Here is a 15151-nt window from a genome sequence, read left to right as displayed (position 1 = left end):
ATCTCCGTGATAAACCAAGACATGTAAATCAACAATCTTATGCAGAAGCATACTGAATTCACGTGGATTAATTGACTTTTGTGATTGGTATGGTCTTTAAAAGGCATATATGATCTTGTTAATATTATACAAAAAGAATACATAAATACGGAATTGATCTTTGATTCTTTGTTGTTTAGGACCATAACCTATCTTATTCATAAAAATAACATCTTTTTATTTTCAATTCGTTCCTCAACAAATTGAAAAACAACCATATGGCATCTATACTTTAAATCCATATCAATTTAATACACTTAGACTAACGGAAATTTTAATTGATCACTTTAATCGAGTCACAGTTTAACAGTTTTGATTTCTAAAGTGACTAGAAAAAAAATGAACAAATGTAATTTTATAAAATCATACTCTGTTTTGATTCAGTTGAATAAACTATTTCCTTTCCTTTTTATGTTCAGCCACATCACTCGCGTGCATGCATCGCACGCAATACTGATTGGACAAAAAAGAGACGAACATATGACATGATTTCACACTTTATAAAACGTCGTATTTTTCAACCCAACGAAATATTAATTATGCGTTGAATTAAGTAAATAATCTAAATCATTCTTTTTCTTGTATTTAGCCATATCACTTACGCGTATACATCGCACACAATATTGATTGGACGAAAAAGAGACGACCGTGTGACATAATTTTACATTGAAGTGTTATATTTTTCAGTCAAATTGAACATCAATTACATGTTACTAAAACAATACTAACACCAACACCAACACCAACACCAACACCAACGTATAAACAAAACCAACCCTAAGATGGGAGCCCCACCATTGTAAGGTTGTAACTATATAATCCGACCCAGAATATAACAAATTCCAAACAATAAAAATAAAGCTATATAATGATAATCCGACCCAAAAAAGCCCCATTCATTGTGATCAAAAGCGATAATATATCCAAAATATTAATTAATATCTGCGAGAGAGAAAAACAAGAGAGGGAAACTTGTTGTTAGTTGTTAACATATAAATTGTTAAATTTAATGCACGTAATTTTTATTGTGGCTATTAAGAATGATAGTATTAGAGTATTAGTGTAAGAAAAGTGAAACCCTACTCCAAAACTATAGTATTACCACACGCTCAAACACACACACACACACACACAAAATTAAATATAAATAACTAAGAAAAATTGCTAGAAATTCATTTCCTCCGCTTCTCTTCTGTTCTAATTCAGCTGCTGCTTTTTTCTTTTACCTGCGACCTCCCTAATCGCCATAGACTACTCATTCGCATAATTATTGAACAAAGCTTCGTTCTTCTTAATTAAGGTCTGTTTATGCCGCTCGATCCGAATTGCATAGATATATTATCTTCTCTCGCCTCTATTTTACTGATTTTTTTTTCTGATTTCATTTTCTATTTTACATTTTGGGGATTTTGGATTAGGGTTTGGGGTACTGATATGGGTATAACCGGATGCTAATGGGTTTCTGAGGTGGTTTTTGAGCTCATCGGCTTCTCAGTTTGAAGTTGAGGATTGCTGGATTTTGTCTTGATTGGTAAAAACCGCTGGGGTCGTGAACAATGGATATCGTTTGAAAACATTTTTGGACGATTCTCGCGTTTCTGGTTAATGTTTTTGGTCGGGTTTGGATTGTAGGGATTAGGGTTTATTGAAACTTGCATCATCTGATTTGCTTTTTTTTGGACTGTTAAGGATATTGAGGATTGGAATTTGTCGTGTCACCAATCGTATAATATTGCTTTGATTATTGTCCTTCTGATGTGTCAGATTGATTGCATTATCAAAAGCTTTATCTGTCACTGTATTTCATGTTTCTGTAATGAGTATTCAATCATGTATAATCACCATGTGACGACTTGCTAGTTTGTATAATCTTATCTTTAGCTGTTATCGGTTCTGAAATGGGGTTAAACGTATATCGAAGCAGGTGACGTTGAGGAAAGTGTGCTGGTTATTACGGAGTGGGAAAATGACTGGAGTTGCAACTGGGGAGGCTGGAGCTGGAAGATCATTTGAAGCGGTTTCAACTGGGCAACAGCAGCCACGATGTCAGGCTGGGGAAGCAATAGCTGAATGGAGGTCTTCAGAGCAGGTTGAAAATGGGAGTCCATCTACTTCACCCCCGTATTGGGACAGTGATGACGATGATGATGGAGGTGTGCCATTTCTTTCCCGTTGTAGATTTCACAGCTACCTGAATTCATCAACTTTGTCTTGTGCTCTTGGTTATCGATGCATTGCAAATGTGGGATATTGGTTGAAGATTGCACACTCTTTTTGATATCTATCGGCATCATCTTTATTGTTTCCTGCTTCAGTAGCCTATTCATTTAGTGAAAAGCTCTGGGATTGAAGGAGACCATTAATGAATCATTCAGAGAAAATATATATAAACTAAAGTTACATGACAAATGTAAGGAAGAAGAATCCAATAGCTTATACAGCTCTTTGTACAAGAGAGATTCCAATAATTATTTTTTTATCCACTTCTTATTTCGAGCCGTGGAGAAAAAGAGAGAAAAAAGAACAACAAAAATAACATTTCTTGGGCTGTGATGCGGCAATTACCATTGTGGATCTGGGGATAGACATATATTTAGTGACTGATAGCATTATGTCCGAGTTAAGGTGGCAAATCTTTCTTCTATTGCTTTTGAAATGTTTTTTTGTTTCTATGTTTAAGTCAACCATGTGTGGAGAAATCTCTTGCTAAAAGGCACGTGGCATTCATTTTGGATTTTGTATTTTGTATTTTGATTTTTACGTGCTTATCATCATTATCATTTATTCATTAAATAAAATGTCTTAACATTACTACAATTATTTTGGCTCATTGTGCTGCAGGACCAAAGCCATCTGATTTATTCGGAAAGTATACTTGGAAGATTGAGAAATTTTCTCAAATCAACAAAAGAGAACTTCGTAGCAATGCATTTGAAGTTGGAGGCTACAAATGGTATGGTTTCATATCAATTTTCCTTCTGCCATTGTAGTGCATAAAGATTTTCATTCAGCTGTATTTCTGACATGTTGACTTCAGAGTCGTTATTATGAGATTATTATTTAAGCTGATTTTCCAACCAGGTTAGATACCTTTAATGTGAAAGAAAATATTTAATTTTCTTTAATGCGAATTATAGTAACACGTTGTGCACATCCAAACCACTATTTTATGCTAGTAAACTTCGTTGGTGTCCCCTTAAGACTTCCTTCTCTGGTCTAGTTCAGTGTATCAAAGTAAAAAGGGATCTAATATTCTAAATACTCGGATACTTTGTGTGATTCTTTTATTTCTTTAATTTTTAAACTCCTTTTTGAGCGTTCAAATGTGTTTCCAGAGGCTTTGGCTGATATGAGTATGGGTTTGGCTTGTCCCTTTGGCAATGCCTCTTCCGTTCTTCAAATATTAAATCAAGCAATTAAATTGAATCAATTTGGTCCTAAATAAATATTATTATATTTTGCTTTATTGACTCATTTAGTTTGCACTAATCCTAATTTACTGTTCATTTTGGAATGTCAATCCAGCAAACTGATCTGTTATGCTTGTCCTCTGACACTACTTATTTTCGGTCAATTTCATGTAGTAGAATGGGCTTCTTGTGATGTGCTATGCATATATGAAACAATGAATTAGTCTAGTTTGGAACCTGCTGTTCACTAATAATTGATTTTGTGACTTGGTTGATAGGTATATTTTGATTTATCCACAAGGCTGTGATGTCTGCAATCATCTTTCTTTGTTTCTCTGTGTTGCAAATCATGATAAGCTTCTTCCAGGTATGACTCATTGCATTTGTGTTTTGGGTAGTACATTATTTTGTTGATTTGCAACTTGTATGCCTTTGTTTCATCTATGAACAGGGTGGAGTCACTTTGCGCAGTTCACAATTGCTGTTGTGAATAAAGATCCGAAAAAGTCCAAATATTCTGGTATTTATTCAATTATAATCATTGATTCGTTACAACCACATAACCCTGATATTGACACATTTTTATCAAAACTTGAAGATACATTACATCGTTTTTGGAAGAAGGAACATGACTGGGGATGGAAGAAATTTATGGAGCTATCAAAGGTGCTAGATGGATTTATTGATGCTGATAATTTGATAATTAAAGCTCAAGTTCAGGTTATTAGGTATAATTTATATAATCCATCTGTCAATATATTGCATTTTAGATTTTAGATTTTAGATTAATAAGAATTAGAGAGCTAAAAGCCAATCAGTTCATGTTCTGTGAATAAAAACTTTGTGTATGAATGCTTAATATGCGCGTCTCTTGAACTTTGCTTTTCTGAAAGCACAAGTATACGAGTGTCTTCAACAATCCAGGCTAAGTGGAAATGATATAGTACTGTGCGTAACTTATGATCCATGTGATCATTTCCTTAGATAAATGTCACATTCCAAGCATGCCTGGATTCTCCACTAAATTATGATGTCTATATTTACTAAGTTGGATTTGCTTCATATTTGAAGACAAGCTAGCTAATCTACCTTGCTGCTTGGTAAATTTTACCAGATATCCTTTTATCAATACTATAGAAAACAATTCAAGGGGATAATTTTGTTATTATTCAAAAAAGCTTTCAAATTAAACATGAACTTATGTAAAACACATGATTACTAGCTAGTTGCTTTTATTTTCTTTTCATGCGTGCAACTATAAATGGCCTTGAACTTATCTGCATGACTTGGTTAATAATTTCCACTCTAAACATTAAAGTCTCTTGCAGGGAGAGACCAGATCGACCTTTTCGTTGCCTTGACTGTCTTTATCGGAGGGAACTTGTAAGAGTGTATTTAACGAATGTTGAACAGGTTTGTCGGCGTTTTGTGGAAGAACATAGGGAAAAACTCGGAAAACTATTAGAGGATAAAGCTACATGGTCTAGGTATTGTGTGCATGTTTATGACGCTATTTTTCTCCAATTTCTTCTTTTTGCAGGAATATGGAGTATTTAAATGTCCTTAAAATAAACTTCCTTTTAGACTTTTAGTTCAGGAGCAGTACTTTGCATATTTTATTGATCATTCTGTATGGAATTGTATATTTGTGGAGACATTGCCAGTAAGTTAAATTTTTTCTTTTGTGTGTACACTTTTCCATTTTGTGGCTGCCACAAAATTTTGCACACTTTCTAACTTTCCTTCTTTGGAAACCTATCTTTTGTATCTACCCTCATTTTGCTCACCTATTTACAAAAACCCAAACATGGCCGCCATCATCTACTTCAACTAACATATAGAAAAACACAGTGGGGCCGTTTTCCACTCACAAATCACTACCTAAATTTCATTAAAACCCATGCCATACTAGGGTGTGCTTCTTTTATCCCCTGCCTTGTTGAGTAGAGTTTATCTAGTAATGCTGAAAGTATAGGTTAACTATTTTCTGGACAGGTGGAGTGTTATTTTCATCACATTGGGCTTAATATATTGTCATTTGTCGGACACTTGCAGATTCTTAACATTGTTGCATTCATTCTTTGAAGTAGATGTTTGAAAGGTGTATTCACCCTAGATCATGTGTCCTCTGTGCATGACAACTATCCTCACACGCAAATGAAAATTTGGCTGTTGAGAACAACTGGATATCCTTAGCTTCTTCTATAGGGAGAGATCACGTAAAGGACATTGATCTAGAACTACTGTATTACGATCAAAAGAAAATTCCATGTATTCCCCCCTTAAATATTTCTAGAGTGGATGAAAGCTTCAATTACAATAAAATTTTCTGAAACTGACATATTATGTTTTGTTCTTAACCTGATGATTTATTCAAGCTATGTTCTGTTCACATAATCATTTTCAGTGGTGCTATGCCAACTGAATATTTACATCTTACAATTAATTTTTCAGTTTCTGTGCTTTCTGGTTGGGTATTGACCAAAGTTCCCGCCGCCGTATGTCCCGAGAGAAGTCAGAGTCCATTCTGAAAGTTGTTGTGAAACATTTTTTCGTAGAAAAGGAAGTAACATCCACACTTGTCATGGATTCATTGTATAGTGGTTTAAAAGCCCTTGAAGGCCAGAATAAGGGTAAAAAGAGTAAGGGCAAGTATTTAGAGGCAGAAGAATTACCAGTTCCTATAGTTGGCATTGAGAAAGATACGTTTATTTTGGTGGATGATGTATTGCTACTGCTAGAGCGGGCAGCTTTGGAACCTTTGCCTCCAAAGGATGAGAAGGGTCCCCAAAATCGTACTAAGGTTTGGTTTTTGCTGTCTAACTCTCTGTGTTTTTCCCGATCTGTAGCAATTTGTTAATTCGTTTTGGTGAGTTGCTTGAATGAGCACTGCCACTATTCTGAGTGGTTTTGTTAATACATTTATGACATATTCTGGTTTGTGATTCTTTTGTTAATAGGATGGGACTGTAGGAGAGGAGTTCAACAAAGATTCTATTGAACGTGACGAGAGGAGACTTACTGAATTGGGTAGACGAACTATTGAGATATTTGTATTGGCCCACATATACAGGTAATCTTTTTTTTGATTATGCACTCGTTCATAAGGTTAGGCGCTTATGGCTCTGAAAATGTTTGGTATTTTGTTGATGCTATATAGCCTATATTATACTCCCTGCATCCGCCATTAGGAGTCTCATTTGAGTTCGTCATGGGTTTTAAGAAATATAAAAGAAAGTGGGTGAGAAAAGATAGTGGAATGTGGGACCCATTTTTATATATTTTTATAATAGAATGTGAGTGGAATGAGTTAGTGGAAAGTGAGGTGTGCCTACCATTTATAGTAAATGTGAACCGGGACTCCTAATGGCGGATGGAGGGAGTAATAGATTTTAGCACACAATAATTTTATATTGTCAACTACAGAACTACTTGACTTGAGTGAAGCTGTGGTGTTGTTCATATTAATGGTGGTCTTTGAATTGTAAATATCCCTGCTATCTTTATAAGAAGAATGAGGGAGAGATTTTTACCGGGTACTTTACCATAAGGAACTTTTCTCGCACCAAGTTGAAAGCTTTCACCATTTTTCTGCTAATTTTTACTTTTTTTGCCAAATTAGATTGTTCGCTATTTCATTCATTACTTAAAACTTGCCAAATGATTCGTTTGTGTTTTTGATTAAGCAATATTGTTATTTCATTTGATAACTGTTTGCTCTTCTTGTTGCTATAATAGTAAAATTGAGGTGGCATACCAAGAGGCCGTTGCCCTCAAGAAGCAAGAAGAACTCATCCGTGAAGAGGAGGAAAAGTCCAGGCTAGGAGTTGATAAGGAAAAGAAGTCCAAAAAGAAACAGGTTTGTTAAGACTTAGAGTCTTAGTTTTTTTTTTTTTTTTTTTTCTTTTTTTTTTAAGACTTAGAGTCTTAGTTTTACATGGTGATATTGAGGAAGTCGGGTTTTTTCTATTTTTGTTCTAAAATAGAACTTAGATTCCTCGTTTGTTCTAGCGTTTTTTTTTGTTCCGGATTTGGGAGAGACGCATGACCCTCATGCGTCTTTTATAGAGACGCATGAGGGTCACGCGTCTCTATTTTTTTTTCGTTTTTTTAACGACGCATGAGGGTCATGCGTCTTCGGTATAGACGCATCTCCCTCATGTGTCTATTGTTTTTTTAAAATATAATAAACGACGCATGAGCATCATGCGTCTTAGGGAGAGACGCATGAGGGTCATGCGTCTTACGTAGAGACGCATAATGCTCATGCGTCTCTAACTTGCAGGCAGTCAGAATACAGAGAGTTCGCCCGCTCGGGCGATTCCATCTTCTAATTTCGCCCGATCGGGCGTTTTCAGAGTATTTTCATATTTACATACTTTAATTATATTTATAACACATAATTAATACACTATTTAGTTATTCATTAATAGTAATCTATTAATATTCAATTAAGACTTTTCAATAGAATAGAAACATGATTAATTCACCAACATAGAAAAATTAACATGAATTTGAGCACCAAACACTAACATAGATATCCAAATATCATATCATATGCAACAATGTTGCAATCAGTTCAATCAATTCGAGCAATTCTACCCTCATTCTTCATGCTACTTATACGACGACGGAGTGTACTTAGCCGGTTCAATCCCCTTGTTCTTCCTCGAAGATAGTCTCTTGTACACTTTGCTCACGAGCTTCCCAACCCCGCTGCGTGATGAACCCTCCGCAGCTGGACGAGGTTGGCCATGGATGCTATGAACGTCTTCTTCCTCATGTGCCTCGACAATGTTGTCATCTTCTTCTTCATCATCGTCCTCTTCTTCAGCTTGTACAGGAGGCATGACCTGATAATTCTGGAAGAATGAATCGACCGACGCTCGGGCCCCACTCCATTGCGGCATGTCTTGGCTTTGTGAATATGGGCGACGATTCCAATCGGGCTCAGGCTGGCTTGGAGAATGCAGTGGACGGTCCCACTGCGACTGAGACTCATGCGTCGGGTGTGAATACCACTGGGGTGGGTCATGCTCTTGATACTGCGCCTCTGGTGCTACAAAATCGGGAGGCACCTGAGACATCCTAAACTGCTTTGTGTAGCCGTGTCCCCCAGTCCGAACACCACGCGCTCCACGACGCCGTGGAACTACTTCTTCTTGGTACGGCATGACCACATCCTGATGTTGAGAAGCGGGGTACTCCATGACATCACCGTTGTTCGTATCTTCGAGGGTAGTCCTAACAATTTCTCGAATCTGGCGCACTCGGGGGTCCATTTCGTCTTCCGTAGTTAAATGGAAAACCCGCTGAAAAGCCTCAACCTAGACAAAAAATGATACCAATATCAATAAGAAACAATCTATATCACATGAAAGCATATAGTTTAATATAACAAACTTACAAATAGTCGCATCGAAGCAGCCGACTCATTCATCCCAGCAGTGGCCCGTGCCCCAGGCCGAGTCATGTACGTCACGGTAATTCTGTTATACCACGCCATATAACCCGGGCTCATGGGAATATCCAAAGACATCGGTGCGGCGTATTCGGCAGCTTGGAACCTTTCGTACCTCATGTCCCACTCCCCAATGTAGAACCGATGCGTGTTTGCCCAGTTGTTGCCCTTCTTACCACGCCGATCATTTTTGCCTAAATGATCGGCGTTCCTTAGCATCCTGTCTACATTCTGCGGTATATCCTGATACCGATTGAACTGTCGTCGCACTCGTCCAGGCTCATGGGCCTCGACATAGGCCCAACATACCAAGTAGGTCTCGCACAGAGAGCATCCAGTCACATCATTGCAGTAGTCATGCAGTATGCAATGTGCGTATGGCGTCCAGATAAACTACAAAACAGCAATGCAAATGCCACTGAATAATTCCGTAATAAGTTCTTAAATGAAGTCTAAACCGAAATAATACTCACCTGGCCAGGTCTAATCAGAGATAGTTGGTCACGATAATGCTCAACCGAGTGTCTAGGAGCATTTCCTATCTGCGTTGTTCCTTTCCACCTGTACATATATTTGATGTAAGCAAATAATCCAATATAAACTAATAAATAAATATTTAGATATATACCTGGCGCCACATGGTGTATATGGCTCGTGCACAACTGGTCCAATGAACGCAGGCCTCAATTTGGGCATTCTTTCCCACGCCCATAGCTGCAGAAGCATCATAGGCCCGCCCAACTCTTTTCTCTTATCCATGGAAGCCTCGCACAGATAATGATAAAGGTAGGCTAATGCCGCACTTCCCCAACTAATATTCTTCACCTCTTCTGGATTCCCAAGCCCATTCAACCACATAAATGGCACCTTACACCCCGTGGTGTCCGGTAGAATGAGACCTCCTAATAAAATTAGGGCATGGATACGTGCCCTTTGGATGTTTACGTACATAGGTAGGTCATCACCCAGAGGCATCCTTGTCTGGTTGATTAGTGCGGTCATCAGCAAACCACCTTACTTTGTCTCTGTGGAAGTATCTGGTATCCATCCCAACAGATCGCGGCACTTGCTGGTCCAGTCTGGAAAGTTGTCATGATAGTCACGCCCTGTGAAAACGCGACCATCCGCCCTCAAGCCCCAAATGGCTTGTACATCTTCCAAGGTGATCGTCGCCTCACCGATGGTAGATGGAAAGTGTGTGTCTCCGGTCTCCAACGCTCAATCAACGCCGTGATCAGCTCGTTGTCCACCTTCATGGGCTTCCCACAATCGATCACGCCTTTGAAACCAAAGACGTCAAGCCAATATCTAACATTCTCGTGAATTTCGACGTCCCAAGTCTTGCTTTCTGTCCTTCGGACTTTAAATACTTGGGTTGTGCCCTCTTTTATGAGTTTATGTGAAATGTGATGTTTCTGCAAATTTAGCAAGGACGGGTCTTCGGGTCCATATAATAATTGCCCACTAGAACTTGAAGTCTCCATCTAATCTAAGTACATATTCACGAAACAACAATTACAAACTAACATTTACAACACAAATTACATATCCATTCAAATTCATCTTCAAAATAACAACACATCATAAACCAAATGATTGATTCACTCCAATTCAACACCATTCATGCTTTATAAGGCCTAATTTACATATAGCTACTAAATTAGAAGGTTAAATTAAAATATGCAATTCAACCTATACTTAATTCTTCAATAACAACCAAAATCACAACACCAAGCATCTCTAATATATGAATAACTATACAATAGAATGAATTTAGCCACTAAAATCCATTACAATTAACTAAACACCAAAAAATCGGACAAAATTGACCAATTTGTTATAAACCCTAATTTACAAAAATTAGGGGAAATCTAAACAAACTATGCAATTTAACAATAAATAAGGAAGGAATGTTGAAGGATTGAATGAAACTTACCGGAAAACGAGAGGAAATCGTCGGATTCGCCAAGAAATCGCCAAGGAATCGCCGGAAGTCGCCTATCAGAATTCTCTCTCGCGTGTATTCTGCTTTCTGCCTCTCGCGGAACTGATTTAATTCGAAATAGAGACGCATGAGCCTCATGCGTCTCTCCCTAAGACGCATGATGCTCATGCGTCGTCTATTATATTTTAAAAAAACAATAGACGCATGAGGGAGATGCGTCTATACATAAGACGCATGACCCTCATGCGTCGTTAAAAAACGGAAAAAAAATAGAGACGCATGACCCTCATGCGTCTCTATGAAGGACGCATAATTGTCATGCGTCTCATTAAAAAGAGACGCATGAGGGTCATGCGTCTCTCCCAAATCCGGAACAAAAAAAAACGCTAGAACAAATGAGGAAGCTAAGTTCTATTTTAGAACAAAAATAGAAAAAACCCTGAGGAAGTCCCCTTTCAGGGATATTCAGGGCAAAATGCATGCATATGAACTGATTGTGGTTTTGTTGAAAACTTTGAATGTTAAATACTCTATATTGACAATTGAAAATGGTGATATATCTTCATAATGTGCCTCTCTAAGACTTTGCTTATCTATATGCCATGTTCACTTGTATTCACATTTTTGGTTAATTATGTTTACATGATACTTCTTGACTTTCATTTCTGCCCGTTTTTGTTACCCTCTGAAATATATGAAATATTTCTTTTGGTTCTTGTTTTTGGTATAGCTTGGTGGTAGATAATAAGGGATTGTAGGGATCATGTGAAGTTATTTTAACTTAAAAATGGTGTTAGGAACTATAACATACATGGGGTGTCTGCAACACATTTTCAGGCAAAACAGAAAAAGAATAACCGAAAAGGGAAGGATAAAGTTAAGGATGACAAAACAGGCTGCACTGTCCGTGGCATGATTGAGCAAGATAGTTCTTCAGCTGAAAGAATAGAAATAGCTGCTGAGCCAGAAACTGTACTTGAAAAACCTGATGCAGTTGAAGATGCTTCTGACGCATCTGATTCTGTGGATGGTGTTCCCGAAATACTCCTACCTGATTCTGACGGCAGAGATGTCAGTCCTGTCAAATCAGATACAGATACTTCTGAAGTGCACCCCCCCACAGGAGCTCCTGGCAGTGTTACTAGAGGTCTTCCTACTGGGCAGAATGGCACAGAAGGAAGACCTCTATCTGCTGTAGATGATAGCTCTTCAAATTGTTCCTCTGATTCTGTGCTTTCTGTTAGAAGTGTGCCACAGAAAGGCAATTCATATGATAAAAACAAAAAATCTCCTAGCAGGTAAATATTTCTGCCTACTTGGTTTTCTGTATTTACTGCTTTACATTGTGGTAGATGCTATATCTTCCAATTTTAATTTCCAGAGGGAGGAACAACCATAGCAAGAAGACTTCTGGCACATGTGAGTGGGTTAATGAAGAACCTAGGCAACCATTTGAAGCTGTTCAAAATGCAAGGAACACAAATGACACATCTCGATGTCCGAATGGTGCTGAACAGCCATCTCAGGCTGCTGGCAAGTCTTTGCAGGAGAAGGTGAGAAATGGGAATGTGCAGAAAGCAGGGAAAAAGGTGCATTTCTTACATTATAGTGTTACATATCTTTTCAAGTAAGTGAAGTTTAAAGCAAACTCGAAGCTTACACTGGAATCTTGTGGATCACATTTTCATCTTGATTTAAAATCCGCGCTTCATCATGCTTTATTAAAACCAGCTGTCTACTCTATCTAAGCGAGCATATAATTGGTTTTATAATATATTACTGTGCATTATTACATGCCTCTAGCTCCCTTACACGCATATCTCCATGCTTCAACACTTCTGGACCATCATGCTACAGTCAGGTGCTTGACGTGTCAATTTTACCCTCCAATAAGTGATTTTCAGTTACTCGGAAAATTGTTAGCGTCAGGGGGCTTGCTCAGTTGGTTGTATTCTTCCACATTTTTAAATTTATTTTTTCTTTTCGTTTTGTTTGTTTTAGGTTGAAGAAACTGGTTCCCTGCATAACATTTCGAAGACTAAAGATGACATTGAAGTTGAAGCACGTGGGGATAATGGTGCGCGTGTAGCTTCCTCTCCCAAGAGCCCTTCAAATGGAACACTACTAGTTGCTCCAGTGAAGGTGGATACAAGGAGCAATGCTTTAGTTAGTCAAGTCCTGGTCAAGAAAACATCCTCAAATAGTCCTAAACAAGCTGTTAACCCTGTACTTTCAGCGAATTCATCTGAAAATACTCCCATATCGAAACCTGTACCTCAAAAGTTAGCTACCTTAAAACCCACTGACAAGCCGGCGGGATATCAAAAGCACACTGTGAATGAGAAGATTCTGATACAGGAAGTGAGTGAAACTGCCCAGCAGAAGCCTGCAGCCTCAAAACCTGCTGAGAAACCCGTTGGAACCGAAAAGCTTTCCTCACATGAAGTGCCTGTCACGTCCGACAAGCCCTCCGTTCCGCCGATACCCGTTATGTCAAGACCCTTGAGTGCCCCTCTAGTAGCTGGTCCCAGGCCTACAGTTTCCATGGTTTCGATGGTGCAAACAGCACCAGTGCTGGCGCGCTCAGTAAGTGCTGCTGGTCGGCTGGGCCCCGAAAGTACTGCATATGGAACACAGAATTACGTTCCTCAGTCCTATCGAAATGCTATGATGGGCGGTCCTAGTGCTGGAAGTTCATCCACCTATTCTCATAATCATTCTGCCAGTTCAGTGGTAAATACATCACATTCTTACTCACAAGCACCTAGTCTTGTATCGGCGCCACTGTTTCCCTCCCACAGCTCCGATAGAATCGATACTAATCCGACCAAGCCGAGCCTCTCATTTGGGATGTTGAATAATCATGATAATATGTTGCAGAATGGGACTATGTGGATGGATCGCCCTCAGAGGGGAGTGGATGGTAACAGAAATCTACACCATGATCATAATTCCCTGGCGAGTGAGCTTCATGGTCTTGAATTGAATGGTACAATTCACAGCAGATCTCAGGATCACCTCCCATCTGAGTATCCTGCCTGCACGTCTGGCCGCCTAAACAACCATGTTCTTCCTGATGAGTTCCCACACCTCGACATCATCAACGAGTTGCTTGATGACGGTCACGGAGTTGGATTGTCGTCCAGGGTGAACTCTGACTATCAAATGTTCAGCAGCACGCCCCATCACATTAACAGGCAGTATACCTTCCCTGGCGATCCCAACATGTCAGGTGGGGCTGGTCCGTCAGCAAGCGCATGCAGATTTGACAGAACAAGAAGTTATCACGATGACGGGTACCAACATAGTTATGGTGCACCCGGGAGAAGTTACGACACGCTCAGAGATATGGTCCCACCGGGTAGTTCTCGGCCTTATGCAAATGGACAGGCTGATAGTTACATGGCAAGCCAGTGGCAGATGTCGGGTTCGGGTCCACAGTTGTTGAGGAACATGGACGGTGATGGCTATTCCTATCATTTACCAGAGTATCAGAACCTCAGTGCTGGCATCAATGGCTACACAGTATTCAGACCTTGAAATGGACTTTGAAAAGCTTGAAATAGGCCTAAAACTCAGCTTGTACTACGAAATAATTTGTCCAAGGGGAAGAAAAAAGAAGTTATGATTTTTAGATTTGAAGTTGAGGTTGTCACCTTTATGCTAAAGATACATCTTGTAAAGGGTTTTTTTTTTTCTGCCTTTTTCTTTTTCTCAAATGTTGAGGTTCCTGAATAATGTTGGTCTCAATTTTAGCACTTTCTTGAATTTGAAACTCTTCCATTGGTCTCTTTACAAATTGTGTTTTGATCTCGTGATGTTGGAATATGAGATGAAAATTTTTTTGGGGGAGAATTTGGTAAATTAGGTCCTTTTTTTTTTAATTTAACTTTTAGCAGAGAAATGAGGAAATATGTTGAGGCTTGAACTTTACATAATAGAGAGGGTTTTTCAAGAATGAAACTATGAAAGTTGTATGAAGTTGTCAAAATTGGAATGGTATATGTATTAACTTAGCAAAATTGGTTATCCTCTAAAAAGGGATTATAGTGGGGGCGTGTATTAATTAACTTAGCTACATAATTAGCAGATATTAATCCTTAGTAAGAAGATTGCTCATGTAGTCATGTACACGTCAGAAAGAATATGGAGTACAAGAAAATTCTACATTTAAAATCTTTGAAATAAATTATCCCTAATAATATGATTCTCAACATGAATCATGACTATCCAGTCAAATAAATCTAATTGGCTTGGAATTTCCTCTTATTAAATAAATTGCTGTAGTCAATTAAA

At 38.4% G+C, this 15151-nt stretch overlaps 2 protein-coding genes across 4 annotated transcripts; one reads left to right on the top strand and one right to left on the bottom strand.

Annotated features, from left to right (window-relative positions):
- Positions 1–1199: 1199 nt before the first annotated feature.
- On the top strand, positions 1200–14650 carry LOC121807112 (TNF receptor-associated factor homolog 1b-like). 3 transcript variants are annotated; one of them, XM_042207310.1, is made up of 13 exons: positions 1200–1339; positions 1964–2192; positions 2881–2992; positions 3728–3816; positions 3901–3969; positions 4048–4177; positions 4778–4936; positions 5904–6252; positions 6410–6522; positions 7188–7308; positions 11693–12153; positions 12237–12408; positions 12857–14650. In XM_042207310.1, exons 2-13 carry the CDS (start codon positions 2006–2008, stop codon positions 14393–14395), a joined length of 3501 nt encoding a protein of 1166 aa, XP_042063244.1. In that variant the 5' UTR covers positions 1200–1339; positions 1964–2005; the 3' UTR covers positions 14396–14650. The 3 variants fall into 3 exon arrangements, with proteins under 3 accessions (XP_042063244.1, XP_042063242.1, XP_042063245.1); XM_042207308.1 differs by having other exon boundaries at positions 12237–12444; XM_042207311.1 differs by lacking the exons at positions 1200–1339; positions 1964–2192; positions 2881–2992 and having other exon boundaries at positions 3744–3816; positions 4048–4115; positions 12237–12444.
- Positions 7926–10933, bottom strand: LOC121807113 (protein MAIN-LIKE 2-like). The gene is made up of 5 exons (XM_042207312.1): positions 10847–10933; positions 9539–10399; positions 9384–9471; positions 8857–9303; positions 7926–8776 (listed from the first exon to the last, which is right to left on the bottom strand). Exons 2-5 carry the CDS (start codon positions 9910–9912, stop codon positions 8066–8068), a joined length of 1620 nt encoding a protein of 539 aa, XP_042063246.1. The 5' UTR covers positions 9913–10399; positions 10847–10933; the 3' UTR covers positions 7926–8065.
- Positions 14651–15151: the final 501 nt, after the last annotated feature.

This window comes from Salvia splendens, chromosome 6 (assembly GCF_004379255.2).
Source record: "Salvia splendens isolate huo1 chromosome 6, SspV2, whole genome shotgun sequence".
Taxonomy (NCBI): Eukaryota; Viridiplantae; Streptophyta; class Magnoliopsida; order Lamiales; family Lamiaceae; genus Salvia; species Salvia splendens.
The sequence above is the reverse complement of the archived record's forward strand: the minus strand, read 5'-3'. Positions and strand labels throughout refer to the sequence as shown.